We start from the raw sequence: 20,541 nt of genomic DNA, 5'->3' as shown, positions 1-20,541 counted from the left end.
GAGGCTGTGCATGCAGCAGCGTGTGAGCTGCCCAGATCAAACTTGGGATGAGGACTAGACATCCACAAGACTGGCTGAGACAGGGAGTTTTTGCTTGTGTAGCAGCTGGGCAGCACAATGAGCTGTCTGTGCTTGTAGTCAGTGGGGTTTTGCTCACAAAAGAGACTACCCAGAGACAGCGTATGGGGGAAAAAGAGGACAGAGGCCTCTGTGATTCCACAGAGAGCAGGAGGGAGAGAAGGGACAGCCCTTCTATGGGTTGTGTGCATATATACATATATATGCATATATATTGCTGAGTATAACTGTTGTTTGACCATTTCTCATCTCGTAAATGTAAGCAGCAGCAAATGAAGAGGTACGAAAGGTTGACAGGAAAGACCACCACAGTCCTTGGAAAAGCGGCGATCCACGGGGATGGCAGAAAGCCAGGATGGAGCTTCCAGAAAGACTACTGTAGTACCCTAAGGCAGCACATAAAGACCATCAGAACAGGTTTTTTTAGCAAATGTAGGTTATTAAACAACTAAAATCAGGACTCAATATTGATTGGGATGACAACTCTGCAAAAGCTAATAATGGAGATTTTTGATTCCCTTCTCCAGGAAAGGCTTCCAAGCCTAAATCCTTCCAGTCTGTCCCCAAAGGATGGCAGAGCTCCCTTTCCCTCCCAAGCGCTGTGACAGCACTGCCAGAACTGCACCCACGTCAGCTCTGAGCAGCAGAGCCTGGATAAAGCTTCACTTTGCTGCTGCAGGGAGAAACTTTGCTGTAATTCAAGTCCTTCAGTGTTTGCTTCAGTGTTTGTCTTTTCCAGAAGGGTTTGATAGCCTCTGGTTTCTTTTTTCCAAAGCTTCCAATAGTCCCAAGAGCAGTTTGCCTGTGCCCGTGGGTCCACCCGTCTATGTGGACTTGGCTTACATCCCCAACCACTGCAGTGGAAAGAACACAGATCCGGAGTTCTTCAAGCGGGTTCGAGCATCATATTATGTTGTGAGTGGGAATGATGCAGCCAACGGAGAGCCGAGCCGTGCAGTGCTGGACGCGCTCCTGGAAGGGAAGTCTCAGTGGGGGGAGAACCTGCAGGTAGGTGACCGGAATGCCAAGGGGCGTGTGATGCTCCCTGTGTCACGGGTGCTGAGGGGACAGTGTGTGTCACAAACAGACCCAGAGGGAGAACACCGAGAAGAAGAATATGGTACTGGGCATGTCCTGCTCTGCACGCTTTGTACCCATGAGGAGGAGGACACATGCATCATGGTGTGAGCGGAGGCAGATATGTCCTCCTTTCCACATTCTCCTGAGGGGAGGGAGCATCTAGAGATCATGTGCTCCTCCCCTGCTGCAGGACGAGCCTATCCTCAAGCGAAAACAAGCACCATCGCAGGCTGAATTTTCATCACAGTGTCCCACACCCAGTAGCATTTGTCGCTATCCTTGGTCACTGAAGATCTTTCTGATAGCAGCTTTTTATTAGTGCTTTTAAACCAGTGTTCTTACCTGTAGTTCTTGCTTAGGTGGGTTTGCAGGACATCCTGGGTGGGCATGTTTCTGAAGACAGGCACAAGAAAGTGTTTATGTTCTTTCAGATTAAGCATTTCAGATTTCAAGGTCCCTGAGCTGCACAGTAGGTCAATAGGCACATAAAGTCTAATATCAGGCCATTAACAGCAACACTCTCAGCATTGTTCTTTTTCGCACTGAGAGATCTTTCTGCGCTGTTTCTGGAGCTCCACAGAGATGCTCCCCCCTGCACTGCAGCATTTTCATCACGGTGCTGTCAGTGCTGCCAGCCTGCAGCCGCCTCAGAGAGCCATTGTGCGGCTGCTGCAGAAAATAAAGCACCAGCTCTGCCCTAGAGAACCTGACATCTGAAAGACATTAAATAGAACAAGCAGTACCAAGGGTACAGTGTTCCAGAATTAATGGGAAATTTTAGCCTCAGCTCCTATGGGCGTTTGTCACTGCAGTCGTTCTCAGACAATCATCCTTGCTGCTTTCTTTTCCCAGGTGACATTGATCCCAACACATGATACGGAGGTGACACGAGAATGGTACCAGCAGACCCATGAGAAACAGCAGGAGCTAAACATCATGGTACTGGCAAGCAGCAGCACTGTTGTGATGCAGGATGAATCTTTTCCAGCCTGTAAGATTGAATTCTAGATCTCCCACACTTTGCGTTCATCCATTGACTCTCCAATCACCGATGCAACATCAGAGACACCATCTAATCACAGTCCAGTTCTTCTCTGGTTTAGTCCTCTACATGGTTCCCATTTGTCAGGCAATCGGGTATCCATCTAGCTCAGCACTGGATGCCATGAGAAAGAAGTGCAGGGCTCTGTAATATTCTGGACTGAGCTACGAGTTTGTGCAAGAGCAGTTGCAGGCCAGGGGCACTTCCACTTTCCCTGCTTTTTTCTGCTGCCTGTACAGTTTCTGTAGACTATCTTGGCTGCCTCGCTGCTGTGAGAGCTTGTTCCCTTCTCTTCCTGGCTGCCTTGCCATTTAAATTGCAGCACCATGAACCTCATCTTTCTGGTGAGGGCTGAAGTGCTGCTGCTGCATGTAGACAGCGCATGGGGGGCAGGGAGGACAGAGAAAAAAACTAATTTGCAAAGAAAATGCACCTAGGAGAGGAGGGAAGGCAAAACCCTTCCACTGCAACATGACAGTGAAGGTCCTTCTTCCATCGCCCATCCTGAACATACAGGCCATGTTCTGAGCAAGGGGACCTGTACTTCAACAAGGCAGGAGCACCATTTGCCAGCTCTGCAGGTTTCTGTCCTGAGTATTTGGTTCTGGCATCCTGCAACACTTGCTCAGTGTGCTCCAGGAGCTGCGATGAAGAACGTGTTTGTTTGGGAGCAGCGGTGAGAGGGGAGGGTTCAGCCTGTTGTTCTTTGCTACAAAGAGCACATTCCTAATCTGCTAACCTGAGCTTTGCACACAGTGGCCAACTGACTGTGGCACATCAGCAGTGTGACAGGAGGAGGCACAGAGGGGCTGTTGCCTGAAAAGTCACACACAAGGAGTGTCCAAACGCACAACCGCAGCCCCCTCCAAAGCAGAAGGGCTGAAACAACCCTGGCCACTCTTGGCCTGAGACGTACGAGGAACCTCCCTGTCCTTGTACACCAAAGGCTTTCTGGAGGGTTGTGGTACGGCAGCTGAGGAACCCGTGTGCCCGATGGGAGCGTCTGGCCGGCGCAGCTGCTGGGAGCCGGCTCTGCAAGCAGCAGCAGCCTCCTCGCTGCCGTGTGCCAGCGGGCCAGGCCCCGTAGCTATAGTCGGTCTTTTTGTTGTCCCCCGAAGTGTCCAGGATGCGGGGAACAGAACTTGTGGTCTAAGGAAAGAGAACCTCCTTCCGAAAACACTGAGGAAAAGTAGTTTAGTAAGCGTAGTTGCTCTTAGTTCCTCCGCACCCATGGCCAGGACACGCAGACTCTTGCAGCCCAGCGCTGGCACCTTGTGGGCGCGTCTCCTCGGTCCCGGCCGGAGCGTGGTTGCACAACGTGAGCGTAGCATTGCTGCCGGCAGCCACCCGAGCCCCCTCGGCCACAAACCCCATCCAGCCGCGGGCTGGAGCTGTGGAGCAGCCCAGGTGCCACAGCTGAGAGGGTCTGATTACAACCATGGCTTTTATCTTCCTCTAAGACAGCGGCAGCAGGACGTGCTCTGGGGAAGGAGAGATGAGACAGAAAGCAATGCTGCAAGGCTTGACATACAACTCAAAGGTATTTCCATCTGCTGTGTCACCCGCTGCGCTTGGCACCTAGCCAAGGTCTGACTCCGTAATAAGCATCCAGGACCCTCTGTTGTGCTTGCCTCGGGCGCTTCTGTCTCAGTGCTCATTTTCTGGCAGCTGACGTTAAAAAAATGCTGCTAAGAAACCTGCTCCTAGGACTAAAATCAAGTTTCTAGGGAAACGGTTTATTTTGCATTTAATTTATATATTTATTTTTTGATGTTAAGCTGCTTTTTGTTTGGATTTAATATTTAATTTATACATGTTAACATGATACCATGTGCTCTTAGTGTCCATTCAGAGGTTTCTCAGTACAAGTACTTACATGCTGCAATTTAAACAATAACATAAAAAGACCATAGAGAACTTGCTGGCAGCAAAAAGGGGTCTGTGCTTGCAGCCTGTGGGGCTGTGTCTAAACCCAGCAGCTGCAGGACAAAAGCCTGAGGCTCTCAGCCCTCCCCCAGGAGCAGCCAGCCCTTGTTCAGAGCATGTGGGCTTGCTCAGGGATTTAGCAAATCCCTGCCCTGTGCTGCATTCATTCTAACCACAGAATCGCGGTGTGTCTGCCAGAAGAGTAAATGTCCTCTGCAGCCCGGTGGGGTCAGCATCCCTGGATGTTGGCCTTGCCAGCGATGGCAGCAGGAACAGCTGCTCCTGCGGCCCCGGCGCTGCAGCGGGTGCCGGACGCCAGACCCAGCAGAGCAGACGTGACCGCGCTGCCTGGGCCGACCCCTGCGCGTGGCTGGGTGTAAAAGCTAATGCACTAACTTTAGATAGACCCACACATGAATGTTTTCTCAGTTTTAAACTTGAAGCAATTCTGACTAAGCAGCAGTCATAGTGAGGCTTTGCAAGGTGCCTGCGTCCCCCGGGCGGGAGCGCGGTTGCTGGCGCGTTCCCCCCACACCTGCCCTCCGCCCGCTGCTTGGACAGTTCGTCTACACCACTCTGCTTCCCTGTCCTCTGGGCTCCACACTTTATTTTCAGTCTTTTGTGGCAGTCTGTTCTGCCTTCAGCTTCTTTCCCTCCCTCTTTGTCTTCCTCCCCTCATCCTCCTTCCCCTCCCCACTGACCCTCCATCTTAAAAAACTACTTGTAAAAATGCCAATTTGTAAAGAGTCTGACCCTGCTTAGCCTGCAGGAGCCAGCAGACCCATCCAGAGCCAGAGGTAATACAGCACTATAGAGAGTAACAGTTATACTCTGCTTTTGCTTGTTTCTGCATGTAGGCAACAACGCATAATCTTCCTTTATGTAATAGGTACAAAATACTATTTTAAACCTATAATTAAAGAAGTGAACGTCTTACCTGTATTGAAATGGCAACTTGAGCTCCTAGCTTCTTCTCTGCTAAATGTTTCAAGAACAGAGCCCTGATTCTTTTCTTCAGCATCATGTTTCTATTTGAACTTAGTTCCTTGAGTTCTGTCCTTTTGCCCATTTCCATGTGAAACACTCTGTAACTAACTGCTGTCAAGAGAGGAGCCCAACACATTAATAAAGCCACATTAATTGCGAACAATAACACTTCCAGCTGTTTCCAGTTGTTCTTGGAGCGGGTCTGTGCTGCAGGCAGCACCGCTACCCACCGAACCGCCCTCCGGCACTGACACGTGCGGCCTGCGATGGCTCTGCCGCCCACCCGCACGTCACCACAGCTGCTGAAACCTGCGACCCTGGGGACGGGATGGGCACACTGGGGGCACAGAGCCCACCTGGACACCCCCTTGGTCCCGGCCAGCTGATTCACGGTTCCAGCTGCCTCCCTTCTGGAGGAACTTTTGGTCCCTGGCACCACTGGCCAAGGGTCCTGGTGGGGACGCGGCCCCGATGTCCTGGTGGGGAGCCGGCACGGCCCGTCCTGCCCACGCCGCCGTTCCTCACAGTCCAGACTCGCTCTTGCCACCGTGGCCTCCTCGGGACGGCAGCCCTGGCCAGAGCTGCTGCCGCCCCTCCAACCCGACACGTCTCTGGTCCCACGGGAGGGAGACGCTGCCGTGCTCGGCCAGGAGCCGCCCGGCAGTGACCCCGAGGGACCGGCCCACCGCGGCCACCACGCGCTGCCCGTCCCTGCCGTGGCATCGGGCTCTCATACTCTGCAGAGCTCCGTACCGACCTCTGAAGAGGGAGTCACTTTATTTTGTATATATGCATAGGACTTGGGGAGATAAAGGTTAGTAAATCATGGGGAAGTGGCACGGCTCTGAGAAACCAGAACAGATAAGTAAACGACAGGACCCAGTAAGGCAACAACATCCCACAGTCAGCTCCTTCAGTATCTGCAAACTGCTGAGCCAGAGGAGCGTCCAGGACAGGAGCAGCTACACTGAGGCTGCTCTTGTTTCAGTCACCAGGGCTGCCGCGACCCACCACGCCAGCGGCCCAAAGCCCACAGACACCGGACGGCCTGACAGCTGCTCCGGCTCCCAGGACTTTGGTACTTGCTGATACTTTCACAGCCCACACACGACATGGCCACACTCCGGCTGCTTGGTATTGACAGCTGGTACTTTCTGCCTGTTCTGCCACACAGCCTGGACACAGTTCTCTGTACCACTTTCCCATTGCACACAGTGACAACAAATCAGGAAAAGAGTTTTGCTTTGCTGCATCTGCCAGGGATTTGACAAGCTTGAGCCAAACTATCCCAGCTACTATAAGTAAAGCTTTTGGCTGCACCAGCCAGAGACGCAGGACCATGCAGCAGCCGCGTGTGCATATCACCACTGAAGCAGCCCAAAAGCATTTGAAAGTGCAGCTTATGCATCAGCACCGATTTGAGGAGCCAAAACTGGCTCTGGCAGGATCAAGCCAAAAATATTGGCTCCTGCCATTGTATCAAAAAATTGTGCAACTGTCCTTTTTTTCCCTCCTTTGTGACTCACAGTGCCTCCTTACACCACCCTTGTGTTTGGAAAGGGCTTTGTCATTAATTGCTGCTGCTAAGCCAAGAAAAACACAGTAAAGACACTGCATAAGAGCAGATGGTCAGTGCTCAGATTTTACACCCTCTACAGGTGTGCATTTAGAAGTGCCACAGCATGATGAAAGACCACAAACTTCTCACCAGAGGCAGCTATTAAGCAGCTCTTTTAAAATAAAGAGCACGGTCCCTTGGTGGCCTGCCCGTGGATGAAAGCACAGACGAGAACCGGCTCTTGCACAACTGCAAACAGCCCAACCGTGCCGGGCTCCTGTGGGACGACACCTGCCCGTGAGCTTGGGGGTGTTTGATTCTGCTGTCCCTGTGATGCAGGAACCCCTCTGATCCTACAAACTATCTGGAGAAAAAAACCTCACAGAATTATTGGTATGAAAAGTACCAATGCAGTCAGACAATTTCTGGCTAGACGACTCCAGCAACCAAAAGATACATTCAGAAGTCAAACTCAGATGCTAATTAGAATTTGTAGAAATATTCTCAGTTTAGGGATATGGAGGTTTCTATTTTTCATCACGACAAAACCCTCTGGCCTCTCTCCTGGGCCTGATCTCTCACTGAGCTGCAGCGACAGAGCTGCAAGCTGCTCCCTGAGCACCATTCCCTGTTCATTTCAGGTGAAGAAATGGGCTGAAGATGGGGGAACATTAGAAACAACAGTGGTTCTTGTGAGAGGCAGCGGCTACCCAGGAATTCAACTACTGCAGCACTCAGCCGTCCCCGCCAGAAAGGCCACCTTTGTGCCCACCTGATGTGGCGCGTCCTGCAGCAGCCGCCCCCGGGCAGTGCCGCGGTGGCACTTGTCCCCAGCCCGGGGAGCACAGGACACTGCGGCCAGAAGCTACTTTGTGGGAAAGGGAAAGGGCTCCCGACTGCCAAGTGCCCCGGGGGCTCCCCCGGCAGCCACAGCCAGGCCCTCACCCCGCAGGACTCTGCTCCGTGTCCTGCTGCACCGCGGGAGGAGCCGTGTCCCGGCCGGCAGTGACGGCCTGTGGAGGCTGACACTGGGGCCAGCGCAGCACCCGCCTGTCCCAGCCTGGGCCCCGGCCTCCGCTGCGCAGGGCAGAGCCGGATGCTGCCCCAACAGGCAGGAGACTCAGCTCGTGTGCCCAGCCCCTCGTGACCCTGTGGCGGTGCTGGAGGTGGCAGGAGCCTCGGGCCCCGGAGGGTGCGGGCAGGACGGGGGATCGGGGACACGGGCAGGACAGGGAATCGGGGCTGTGGGCATTGCCCGAGGGGCACGACTGGGTCCGGTGCTGCTCTGGCCGCTGTGCTCCCGCAGCCAGCTCTCAGGGCAGTGCAGGGGCACCAGCCGGGCTGTCTGTTTGTCCAGGTCTCCAGGGCAGGGCTGTGGACAAACAGCCGCAGGCAGGCCCCGTGCCAGAGCCCAGCATACAGCCGTGGGGGCCAGCACAGCCACGGCGCCGGGCGCTGGCACAGCCGCGGCACAGGGCCAGGCGCCGCGGCACGGGGCCAGGCTCCCCGGCACGGTCCCACGCTGGAGGCGGCTGTGCCACCGCCACATTCTCAGTGCGGGTCAACGCAACCTTTCTCAAACACCCAAGCTGGCAGCTGGGGATTACCAGGCACAAGGAAGAGGACACGGCACCAGGATGTGCTTGGAAGTGACAAGAAGGTGTGGAGCAAGTGAAAGGAGCTGAACACGCTGCCCCAGCATCTTTGTTCTACCACAAACCACTCAGGGGTCTGGGAAGCCAGGATGTCTTCGCCAGTATGACCACCTCTTCTGTGGAGGAAAAAAGAGGTGTCTGACCTTGAGCAAAGCCCCAGCCTGTGCACTCGCTTCGGTTGGGAGTTCAGCCACAGCTCCTGTTCCAGGACGGCGAACAGGCAGGACCTGCTGTCCTGGGCACCTGCACGCTGCTGCGCAAATCAGCATCAGACACAGAGACGCTGGACCCACAGCATAGATTTACTGTGAACACACATCATCACAACACAGTGCGGAGATCTTTGGGCACAGCTTCACAAAAACACAGATCCTAGCTACGGACAAACACGCAGACTTGTCCCTAGGTACCGAGGCGCGGGAGGCAGAGCCCGGCCTGCACGCGGCATGCAGCACCGACAGCCCTGCCAATCTTGCCCTCAGGCTTGTGCTCACAAGTCATTTACATAAATATGTATTAAATACTTTTCCTTTTATATATAATAAAGATTTCTCCTTATTGGTTTCTAATAATCCTGATTTGTTCAAATAGCAGTTTCTTTTAATTTCTGTCACCAAGACTTCAGAGCTGTACCCTGTCTGACCCTTGGGGACTAGAAAAAAACCCGTGTGTGTCCTCCCTGCCCACCTCTCCCAGGCTGGATCTCCGGGCCCCTGCCTGCCCCAGCCCAGCAGGAGAACATTCAAATCCATGCCAAAGAGATGTTTTCTTGCAAGTAGCAGTCTCACACCTGATCCCTTCATTACTTTCCTTCCCACACTCATTCAAATGCTTTCTGCTTCTCCTGGTCTTCCTGCCATGGACTCTCTGGACCTGATTTTGGTGGCCAGTGCTGGGAATTGAGAGAGGAAGAAGGAAGGAGCAGAGAAGAGGTTGGTGGTTGTGGTGGATTTGATTACTCTGGGCCCAGAATGCCTTTCTCTGAAGACTATGGGCCAAAAAATCTCAAGGGAGCATCTGTCTCCTTTGACTTACCCCACAAAGCCCAGGCTGTACCTGTCCTCATCCTCTGCTGTCCCAGCGAGCACACAGACCTGGGGAGACCAGCGCAGCCCCATGGCCCTGCCCCACGGAGCCGCCGTGCCAGTATCAGGACTCCAGGTGTTCTTCGTTTAACAAGGCAGATGGGGCACTGCCTCTTGCCGAATGGCAAAGAGCAGAGCAGACCCCTTCACACCCCAGAGTCCTTTGGCCTTGGTCGCAGCTCGCGTGCGGACAGCCAGCTGCATGAGGTGTGTGCGGGGAGCCGGCTGCCGCCGGGCCAGAAGCGCTCGCAGTGTGCTGCAGTGAGCTGCTAGTTCTGCTGATCCTCCCCACACGGCTGCTGCTGCTCCACACGCTCCTCCGGAGGCAGCGGCTGCCCCTGGCCTGGGTGAGCAGACAGAAGCTGGCCTGACGCAGCACTGTCCCCCAGCAGCTCCCTGCCCGTGTGCTCCGGGTCCAACCTCTCTTCCAGCAGCTCCTCTTTGCAGGGCGCAAAGATCTCCTCGGGCAGCCCTGACGGATCCAGGCCAGTTACTCCCTCTCTGTGCCCCTCACCTGGCTTCGCTCTCTCCCCAGCTAGCCCTGGATCAGACCCTGCACCACACTTTGGGTTCCCGGTGTCACGTGGCTCTAACATTTCCCCATCTGATTCTTCTTCATCCAGCTCCACCACACTCTTCTCCGGGTCGGAGTCCTGCTCCACCAGCTCCTTCTCGCACAGCTCCGGGACGCTGCCTGGCTCTGGGCCGCTGCTCCAGGCCAGGGTCTCTGGGGCACTCGACTCTGCCACTGACAACCCTGACAGCCGCAGCTCCACGTCGAGCCCTCTGCCTGCAGGCTGCCGGTCCCCGTGCTCGGGGCACTGGCTGCTCAGCTGCTCCTCGCTTTTGGGCGGACTGACAGAAAGTTTCTCAGCGAAGCTGAAACGAGCGCAGTTGTCCACAGAGGTTGGAGAGGATGGCCCTGCACTGGAGACGGTGCTGGAGGGTCCACTGCTGTCTGCAAAGAGGAAGAAAAGTCTTAAACGTTTAGCTAGTGTTACCCCAGCCCAAAGCCTGGGCAGATCCAAGCTGTTGCAGTCCCGCAGTTCTACAATCAACAAGTGAGGGTCGTCTACAAGCCATGCAACCCGGCAGGGGCTTGAAGCTGCTCTTGGGTGTGTTTCTGCAGCTCAGCTGAGGAACACCCAAGACAAACACCACACTTATATCTTCTCATACAGTGCTAAGCTGGCATATAGCCGAGAGGGGATTCTATTGCCATTGTAGAGCAAAATGTAAAATGTGAAGTTGAACTTTGAGCTGAAAAGCAGCTTCTTTCATTCCTTCATTGTTATGGAACATTCTCAGCTTCAACTTTGCTCATTGTGGTTCCTGACACACAATCCCTGAATGCTGAGCTAGAGTCACCACTGCAAGAAGAAATATTGCATCTCCACTAATGTTTATTCTTGTCTTACAGTGTACAATGAGCAAAACCAGAGAACAGATCTAGATTATATCTAATCCAATAAAGGGGGACGATGAAACAATGGTTGTCAGTCAGCCCAGCTCCCTGACCGCGCTGCCCGCACTGACACACGCTGCTCCTGGCACAGGGTGCGCAGCCAGAACAGCAGCACTTCTCTTTCCGCAGCACCTTGGCTGGTGTTAAGGTATGTGCTGTGCAGCTCTTAGCTAATCTTCTCCCCTTGGAGCGCCAGGCAGCTCTGCAAAGGGGACTCACAGTTACCAGCTCTGCAATGACTATGACAAGTGAGGCCCAGGGGCTGCACAGAAGTATGTAAGCGAAGAACTACATCATCACCTGGAGTGCTGGGTGAGACATGTGCATGGCTGGTTAGGAAAGGAAGGCACTTCCACATGCCAGCACTGAGTGGGCCATGTGTCATGGAGAATCACAAAACCTGAGATGAAAATGGAGTGCACTCGGGCCTTTTGTGTCCTTGTGCACAAAGCAGAGGATGTCTGGAGAGACAGCATCCACCCAACAGTATATGTCCCCAGGATATACAGTACTTCAGAGTTCCATTTTGCATCTTTCCTTGGAAGCTTTTTCACAGGGCATATGGCTACTTTCCCTTTTACCTATTTCCCCTTTCTGTTTCTGTTCCTTCAAGGGCAGAGCATAGAAACCCTGAGCACCAAAACTTGGCTTCCATCATTTGGCCCCATTCCCCCCCTCACCATCACACCCACCCCATCAAGAAGGGAGCACACTCACACCAAGGGGGTTTATCTGAACGCTGGCGCAAAGGCAAAGATGATGACGACAGGATTCGCTGGGACATAAAGGGGTCTCCTGGTATCTGGCTTCCAATCATTGAATCAAACAAAGCTTCAAGAAAAATAAAAAACAAGCACAGATCAGTAATGCTCAGACAGACACAAAGGAATTGCTCATAACCCAGCAGGCGCTCCGGGAAGAGCACGAGAACAGCACAAATTCAGAGCCGGGCCTGTCCCTCGGCGCCTGGGAATCTGAGGTTATGACTTCCCAGGCTGGAGTTTGTATCCACGTCACTGAACCCATCAGCTACAGGCAAATCTGACCAATTACTTGTCTCTCAAGTAAGTGGCCCAGAATGGCTCTGAGCTGGATCCCACAGCTCATTCCTGGGCTAGAACACCCTGGAACAGGTTTCAGAGACTGCATCTACTGCCAGTCGTGTCAGGTTGATCTATCCCCGAGACCATCCCAAAAGGTCTCCCAGTCTCCCCGCTGCCCTGGCTGACCAGAGACGAGCCCACCTCACCAGTACCTGCGGTGGACTGGACGTGCGACTCACTGCAGCTCCTGCACATGGCTGTCAGGAACTCGTTGACCTGGCGCAGAGAGAGGGAGTTGTGCAGAGTCTCCAGGGGATAAATGGTAGGAACCATGGAACAGCCTTCAAAACCTGGAAAGAAACCCAATCAGAAAATGAATAGAGCTAACAGCAGCCTAAATCCATGCAAGACCACTCATGGCTGAAGGAGCTGGGCAGTCTGGGAATCAAACGACAGCCACACTCAGGCCTAGGGTCACCTCTTCTAGACCAAGAAATTTACCACTAGGCAACCACATGCAATAACAGACCTGAAAGCAAGCACCCAGGCACACGCAGAGGAGGGGAGGAGGAGGAAACGTACTGAGCAGCAGCCATGTTTGCTGCAAAGCCTGGAACCATTTGCTAAAATATATGGTTATGATGGAGACCTCGGCCCCGCACTTCACAGAAACTAAACAGAATTTGCGTGAAGTCAACAGAATTTCCACAAAGAACCGCCCCAGGAGCACCAGCCCAGCCTGGACACAGCCCACGCCGCCCGTCAGCCTGATGGGCTGGGGAACAGTCTGAATTATTTGTCCCCTTAACAAGACTTCACTGCCAGCAAACCCAGAATTAGTGAAATAGGTATCTCAACATTTAGCAGACACTTGCTCAGAGCTAAGCTGAGTCACAACCATTCACAATAAATTCTTTGCTACTCAAGACAGCAGAATATTATGGCAGAGTATCTTCCTCTTCATCCAAGCTTGGCAACACTTCGTGGCACCAAGTCAGCCTGAAACTGTCAGAGGAGCAAGGAAGAAACAAGTGAGTCTCTGGGCACGTGGGAACGAGGGCTCCTGCACTGCACCTCTTGAGTTCAAAGGCCTCTCAACTGCTTAAGCTCAGGCTCCCCATTCTGTGACTCCCCAGCTCCTTCCAAGGGGCTCAGAAAGACCCTGGGAAGGAATTGGGTTTGTTTGTACAGAGAAGGAAAATTATTTTGAAATGCAAAAGGTACAACAGCCCTTGATGCGCTGCTGTATGAGGACTGCAGCCCAGCACGCTGCAGGCTGGCAGCCATCCCTGCAGCCTGACAGCACCTGGATTAGCTGCTAAGCGTGGTCATGGTTCCAGTCGCCTCCGAGACAGTCTCTGCTCTGACCCGCTCACCTAACCCAGCTCTGCAAGGAGCATGAACCAGCAGAGGGTATTTGGAGTGAACATGCAGTGTGAGGAGGCTGCAGACCAGAGCACCACCAGTGCGCAGCGCTGCAGAGACATGCTGCCAGAACAGCTACCGAGAGAAGACCCTCTGGAGAGGTTACCTGCACCACAGCAGCCGACAGACACAGATTCAAGACGTGAAGGATAACAAATCCTAGGCTAGGACAAAAGAATGCAAGACACTGGAACAATACTCTGCTGTCCCTTGCTGAGAAGGCCTCAGAGTGGAAGTGCTGAATAAGGAAAAGTATCTGTTCGTTACTTTCTCATAGGCATCCTGGGACTCAGCGCTAGAGGAAAAGGGTGAGGGCAAGACTTAATGAACAGTCACATGGAGATGGTTGTGGAGCAGCACAGTGTGAGGCTCATGTAATTTCATAACAGAATCTGGTTTAAAGACTGGCCAAGGTTGGCTCAGCTATTGGGGTCTCCAAAGAAAAACAGAAGAAGTTTGAATATAACATAGGCAAAGCAACGTGGTTACAAGATACCCTGGAGGCATTGATGGGGATCTGAGCACTTGGGCACTCCTCTAATAAAAAGAAGAAATGAAAGGCCCAGCATTAAAGGAAGCATGGAACACTGACAATGCTGCTGACGTGAAATGTCACCCCTATATCCCCAAGTGCCAAAAGCCTGCCTGCACAGCTCTGCCCAGCACCGTGTCACTTAACTGGTCTCAAGCAAGTAGAGAAAAAGGCAAAAGTTTCCCTTCTCAAGGTGAAGCACTACTGTTTCCAGGGAATCCCTCTCCTTTGTGCACGGCAGCCCACTGCCCTGCACGGCTCCCCGACCGGCGTGGCTGCTGCGGGGCGGCCGACACCAGCAGCCTCGCGCCCACACCGGCTGTGCCAGCGCGGCAGAGCCAAAGCAGAAACCGCTGCCACGGCCCGTCGTCCCCAAGTGTACGGCAGCAGCTGCTTCTGTACCGCTGCTGCACCACACACACTGAGCAGAGACCTGACATCTTAGGGAAAGGGCCACAAAAATCAAGCACGAGTGCAAACCACAGGAACGTTTCCAGCCTGACAGGCACCCAGTGCCGACCGCTCAGCTACTGATGCTTCCCCAAACTCCTCCTGGGGCTGCAGCGCAGGAGTCTGTGATGCGGAACATGGCACAAGAAGTTAGACAGAATTCCATTCATTTTTGTATCAAACAGCAGCCCAGGGAGGAACAAGTTTCATTTGTGGTTTCATTCAGGTTTGACGACAGTGGCTGCACTGGGGGTGCAGAGGACAACCTGCCTCCTCCACAGGGACAGGCACGTGGTGGGGCTGCAGGGCACAGGAGCTAAAAATGAACCCCAGCGTCAACTGCCACCTTCTCCAGGCAAGGAGTACAGTGTGGTTATTTCTCAAAAACTTTTGTTCAGTAAAACAGGAAGAAACCATCTGTTAGAATAAAGAACACAAGATTTGGTTATGGGGAAAAAAACCTTAAGATAAACAAGGCAGAGGAATGTGCATTATTTTGGATGTGCAAGGAGACTGCAGTGATGTGAGGGAGCAGCTACAGGGGCATCTCCACTCTGAATCAATAATGCAGCAGCATCCTGGCGCAGAGCAGAGAGAACAGAGCTGCCTGAAGAGCCGTTCTGCAGGGGACGGCACCGGTGGTACCGTCCGGCTGAGGATTAAAGTCCTGTCTGACCCGGCTGGGCGCGCCGGTGCCAAAGCTGAAGGGCCACCTGTACATCGGAGTTAACCAGGGCCCAGTCTGAGCTCTTTTCCCTGAGCTCCACATTCCTGGCACGTCCACACTTTGCTGCACAGTCTGCTCGGTGGAACCCCAGCTTATGGAGAAGACTTCCAGACATCCACGGAGGGAGCGACTCCCCCATGGAACAAGACTGTTTCAGACGTGCCTGGTACCGGCACACAACACTTCATGAGAGCACTGAGAAGGTGATTTGGGTATAAGGACTCTTTTGCAGAGATCATCTAGCACACTATGCCACATAAAGCAAATGCAAACCTGCACCTGTCTCACACCTCCATCGGAGCCAGAGAATCCCGGGCTGCTGGGAGGAGGAACACACAGACACAGCTCTCGGGAACAGCTGCCTCTTGGCAGATGACCTCAAAGAAAGACAGAAGTGCCACCTTTTACCCAGACTACACAACGAAGAATTCTGAAACAGCCCACACTCACTTTATGATTACATGGCTTGAATGCCAAGCAAATACATGACAGATCTGAGTGAGCCCTGCGCACAGTGCTACCCCAGCGCTCCTTCACTGCAGGTGTAACGGGTACCTGCACCCTTTTAGCTATTTCTCCTTCAGCTACTCTGAGGTCTGAAAGAAAATTCAGCCAAAGGTGTTAGCAGTAGAACTAAACTGAGCAGATTTTTCTACTGGGAAAAGGGAAAAACAAGGGAGAAAACAAGACCTTGAATTCATCTACATCATCTTGATTACTGCAGGAGACGTCCCAGTGTAAACCCTCAAGAGACAATCAATACCATTTCATTAAGAGGAAACATCTAATTTGCATCAAGGTAACACAAAGTTTCCTAAACTCTATGTATGTCCCAGAGAGACAAGAAAGCTGACTGTGTAATCCTAGTTGGGAAAAGTGAATTTATACGGAACACATACAGCCCCTGGAATGACACAGGTGCTGGTGTGATTGTTGCTCAGAGCTGGTCAGTCAGACCCGCCGGGAGCCAGCAGAGTTCCTGGCTGGTGGCATGACAAGGAGTAGCCTTCAAGTGGTCCAAATGGCACATTCCTCAGCTTTACCGAGACTGAGCTGAGGCCCCAACTACAGCGAGTGTCTCTATTAGCAGAGCCGGCTTGTTAAAAGAGAGAACGGACCTGCTGCTGCAGCAGGCTGGCAAGTGGAAAGCAGCCAAGCTGCTGCCAGCCAAAGACAGAGGCCAAGAAGACTCAGGTAAGAAGTCTCTCTGGCCCAAAGCAAGCCTTTTTGTGTATTATATTTTTGCTTGAGTGTTCTAAACATGATTCCACACAATTTGGTGAGCAGAAGTTGCAGAGTTACAACTCAGCTCTCTAGCTGTGACCTCTATGTTTGGATGTGTTTACATATGCACACAACACATACGTGAACTCAGATTTTTGCTCACCACCCTTCTCAAGTTTAAGCCCGTGCCGTCAGCCCGCAGCTCTGTCCCGCTCAGCCCCCCCACCCGCGGATGAAGGGACACGAGACAGCACGTGGTGACTGCCCAACCCGTGATCTGCGGCTCAGAACTGCCCCGAGCCTGACAGGTCTCCCCATATTCCAGAGTCTCCTCTCAAGCTCAGTTTTGCTCCTGACAGCCCCACGTACCGTGGTGAGGAGTTTCACTCTGCACAGAAAAACCACGTCTTGTCTGAAGCTGCCTGTGCTCAAACCTCCCGGTTCCTGTGCTGGAACAGACACAGAACTGTGGGTCCCCACCACCCCTCTCCCACCACCATCACAAACATCCTCCCAGACTGCAAATTTCTACCTTTGCTCATTGTCCCAAGTGGTGAGGGTCAGATCAGTGTCCACTGTTTTATGAATGTGGGGCTGTTTCCCTTGTCATTTAAATTTATTTACACTGAGCATCACCTGCTGTTTTACTGCCCACTCATCGTCATCGGGTCATTTGCTGTTTCTTCACAGCTGACCTTTGGCTTCAGCACCACTGCAATTCGTTTACCCACAAGAACTTCACACTCTCCTTTCCTGCAGCTGTGAACACACAGATAAGCGCAGGTTCCCAGACAGATTGCTTCAGGGCTCCACCACTGATCTTTCCAACTACAGATGCTTACTGCTTACTTTTTACTCCCTGATTCTATCTTTCAATTTGTGTTTTGTGTGGACAGAAGTGTGGGTGAAAGCCAAGAAGGAGAGGGTAGGAGTATGTAGTTTTCACAAGGGGGGAAGCAGGGCTGGCAGCTACAGAGACTGGAGAAACATCTGCTGCAAGAAGAAACCCAGCAGGAATTCCAAATATGCTAATTAATTGTGGGCTTGACGATAGGCTGAGAAAACAGCAAGAAAGAACTCACTGCTTGCAGAGATCGGATTTCCACCCAGGAAGGCTGCGGTGCTGAGGTACGTAACCCGAACGCCCGGCTGCATCAGGGCAGGCTGCACAGCCCAGCACCACGCTGCAATATTTGGTGTATTGCTGCCCAAAGCACCAAAGTTCATCTCCTCTCCCTGCCAGAGCTCACAGGAGGTGCGAGATCTGCAGCAGGGGAAGCTCAGCCTTGGCTCTGGAGCAGTCTGCTGCGTTCCAGCACCTCTTCCCTCCAAGCAATTTTGCTCCGCTTTCGTATTTGTTGCTAGGAGACCAAGGATTGTCCTAATTATATATGAGAAGTAACTGCCACCTCCAACTTGCCTACTTGACAGAAAGGGCCATATCAAGAAAAAACAGACTGTGTAATAAAAATTCTCTTTTCTGGGCTCTAAAAATGCTTGATCCTGTTGCTTCACTACATGAAAAGCTAAACTGTCTCTGCCCCTTCCAGCCATGGGTCTGGATGAGGAAGGAGGTCCATGCATCACAGCACACAGCTCAGCAAGCCGCATGCACCAAGCAGGGCCTGTGGTGCCAGGTACCCGTGAACAGCCAGCCGGGCTAGCCAGCACCGAGACCTCAGTGCATCAGATCATCTGTGCCAGAGGCTGACAAATACCAGAGAAACTGTAGCAAGCTTTGACTGATTACATCTAGATTCAATGCTGAAATCACCTACCCCTCCCCAGCAGGCAGGACACGCCGCGGAGGTCCCGGAGGCAGAACAGATACCATGCAATGCAGCCACACAGCAGCTTGGCTCTGCCCTGTCCTACCCGCTTTCTCTAGAAACAACACAGTCCCACAAGCACTCACTTCCCCAAAATTTCTACAGCATGTTCACCCTGTGTGTGATCAGCCGTGGCACCTCCTGAATTTCCTTGCTTCCCACACTCTCACTGGTCACTTTGGATCTCTGTTGATAAGGGGATATCTTGCAGCACCCGCTGAGACCTGTGCAGGGGTGTCGTTCAGCGGGGCATCGCACCGGAGCTCGGCACCCACCCTGAGGGAAGCTCAAGAGCTCACCCTGGCTAGAGGAAGGAGGCAACAAAAAACTGCCCAAGATGGAAGAGCGCGGTTACAGCCACACGGAGAGCACCAGCTCCACGTGGAAAGGCACTGCCTAAGGCTGCAAAGCTGCCGGATGCAACAGCCCACACAGCTTGCTGCAGCAGCCCGCAGCTTCAAGGGATGCGGTGAGGGAAACGCTTTCCTTTTTAGAAGCAAAGCATACTTTGCATTCTCAAGCAGACAGTGGCCCCTGCTCAGCTACAGGAGCAGGGGACCGAGGCAGCTGCAGCGTGCAGTACCGTAAAGACACTCCAAGTCATCCTGCCCTGAGATCAGCCAGCTCCTGAAGAGACGCAGGTGGTAGGAGCACTGCTGGAGGTGATGGGCTAGAGCGGCATCCAGAGCGACGTTCCGGCTGGTGGCACAGTCAGAGGAAAAGCGCCGCAGCAACTGGGCAACGTGGTGGTGCTCAAATGCATCTGGAGAAAAGGGGCCACAGAGAGTGAGAGGGGCAGATGCAGCTGGGGAGAGAAACGGAGGAGATGTGGGGATGGAGCTGCCAGCGCCAGGGCTGCAGGGTGGGGAAGACCCGACCACAGCGGGAAGCCCAATCGCTCCCGCAGCGAGGTCGGGAATTCCCCTGCTCTGCAGAGCCCAGCGCAGCCGAACAGCCGCCCCGGCGCAGCCTCTCAAACACAGCTGGGCGCAGGGGCAGCCCCAAGCTTTCACCTGGGGGAAACTCTGACAAGAGAAGACATTTTAGGCTGTGTTCCAAGTCCAATACAGTTCAGGTTTGCCTAGATAAGAAGGTCAGGCCCGCATTCACCCTCCCGCAGCCAAGACAAGAAATCCAGACTGCCAACAGCACTCGAGCCCTGCATCCCAGCGTGGCCAGCACCTTGGCACACGGAAGAGAGAAACGAGCCAGCATCAAGTGACAGGAGGCTGTGAAAGGGACACTGGGACATTGGGGTTTGCCTGAGAGTGTGGCAGAGCAGAGGGGCACGGAGGTGCTGACCTCCCCACTCTGTGCAATCTTCTGCGATATCCTCGCATGGCAGACAAGACACGAGCACGCAGCCACGTCTTCTCCACGTACACAGCCTCGGGACTCACGTCAGGCTCCCCACACTCACGAGACCGGGCATAAAGCATCTGGCCTGACGCTGTGCTTGGCCACTGCTCTGGTTCACCCATCCCATTTCACCACAGAGGCAGCTCTTCAGGAACAAAATCCAGATTCAGAGCTCTGAATAGCATTTGCATCCTCAGGTGAGCGGTCCATGTGGCTAAACATCCTTCCTGCTAAAACCAGTGCCAAGCCTAGACCAAATATGTCTGACTTCAAGCTCACACCTACTGGACCTCTGCCTTTGTTTTCTTGATTAAGGAGTGCTTTGCCGTTAGAAATATTCATTGGGTTCTTGGGAAAAACCCAATGCCCAGTTTCACTTCATTGTATTTGGGGTAGGGGCAGCTGCTTTACAGTGTGGCTTAGGAAAGACTGGTGCTTGGTACAAGTTTTGCTGGCAAGATAGAAGGACACATCCTGCTGACATACACCACGTGAGCTCAGATGGTATCCAGACACACAAACAAATCAAGCAGTTGGCCACTCTGGGAAAAATAAAACTGAGCAAACACAGGTTCCCTTCAGATATTTGAAACAATAAAGCCACATTTAGCTGTCCTTTCCCCTTTCATCTTTCCCAAAACTTTGGTCTTCATAACAGTCTTCTGAACAACTCTCATCTTGCAGATCATGCAGGTCACAATTTCTTCATATTTACCAAGCAACAAGATTGCAGAAGCAGCCTTGATCACATAAGACAGAAATACTTAACCTGACGTTTTTTTCAGTGATCTGCTTTGGTTCTAACTTGTCTCAACAGCAGGAAGGAGTGGTGCTGGAACACAAACCTTTTCAAAAGTTTCTGTGCAAGACTTAGATAATAAACACTAGTTCAAGGCATCTGCTACCACAGAGCAAATGCTCTTTAAGCTCAGAAGACTCACAGTTTGGGTGTTAGGTTAGCAGCAACATGAAGCCATGAAGCAGAGACAGCAAGTCAACAGAAGCACTGTCAGATGCCCTTCCTCACCGAGCCTCTTCATAGCTGTGCCACGAGAGGAGTGAAGCAGGTGACACCG

The 20,541-nt window shown here is 52.9% G+C and overlaps 2 protein-coding genes across 11 annotated transcripts in view; one reads left to right on the top strand and one right to left on the bottom strand.

Annotated features, from left to right (window-relative positions):
- The window catches only part of MAP1A (microtubule associated protein 1A), a 59,066-nt gene extending 53,797 nt beyond the window's left edge, over positions 1-5,269 (top strand). For all 3 annotated transcript variants that reach the window (XM_065642227.1, XM_065642229.1, XM_065642228.1), the window contains 2 exons: positions 854-1,086; positions 2,011-5,269. In XM_065642227.1, the coding sequence (XP_065498299.1) occupies positions 854-1,086; positions 2,011-2,166 (389 nt within the window). In that variant the 3' untranslated portion in view covers positions 2,167-5,269. The remainder of the gene's footprint in view (positions 1-853; positions 1,087-2,010) is intronic.
- A 3,353-nt stretch (positions 5,270-8,622) lies between these two features.
- PPIP5K1 (diphosphoinositol pentakisphosphate kinase 1) overlaps positions 8,623-20,541 on the bottom strand; it is a 45,883-nt gene continuing 33,964 nt past the window's right edge. For 4 of the 8 annotated variants that reach the window (XM_065641387.1, XM_065641380.1, XM_065641383.1 and 1 more), the window contains 4 exons: positions 18,690-18,869; positions 12,132-12,269; positions 11,594-11,707; positions 8,623-10,369 (listed from right to left, as the gene is read on the bottom strand). In XM_065641387.1, the coding sequence (XP_065497459.1) occupies positions 9,681-10,369; positions 11,594-11,707; positions 12,132-12,269; positions 18,690-18,869 (1,121 nt within the window). In that variant the 3' untranslated portion in view covers positions 8,623-9,680. Of the gene's footprint in view, positions 10,370-11,593; positions 11,708-12,131; positions 12,270-18,689; positions 18,912-20,541 lie in introns of all 8 variants that reach the window. The other 4 variants (XM_065641384.1, XM_065641385.1, XM_065641381.1 and 1 more) reach the window with 3 other exon arrangements.

The sequence above is a fragment of the Caloenas nicobarica genome, chromosome 10 (genome assembly GCF_036013445.1).
Source record: "Caloenas nicobarica isolate bCalNic1 chromosome 10, bCalNic1.hap1, whole genome shotgun sequence".
Taxonomy (NCBI): Eukaryota; Metazoa; Chordata; class Aves; order Columbiformes; family Columbidae; genus Caloenas; species Caloenas nicobarica.
This window is presented reverse-complemented; position numbering and strand designations above follow the sequence as displayed.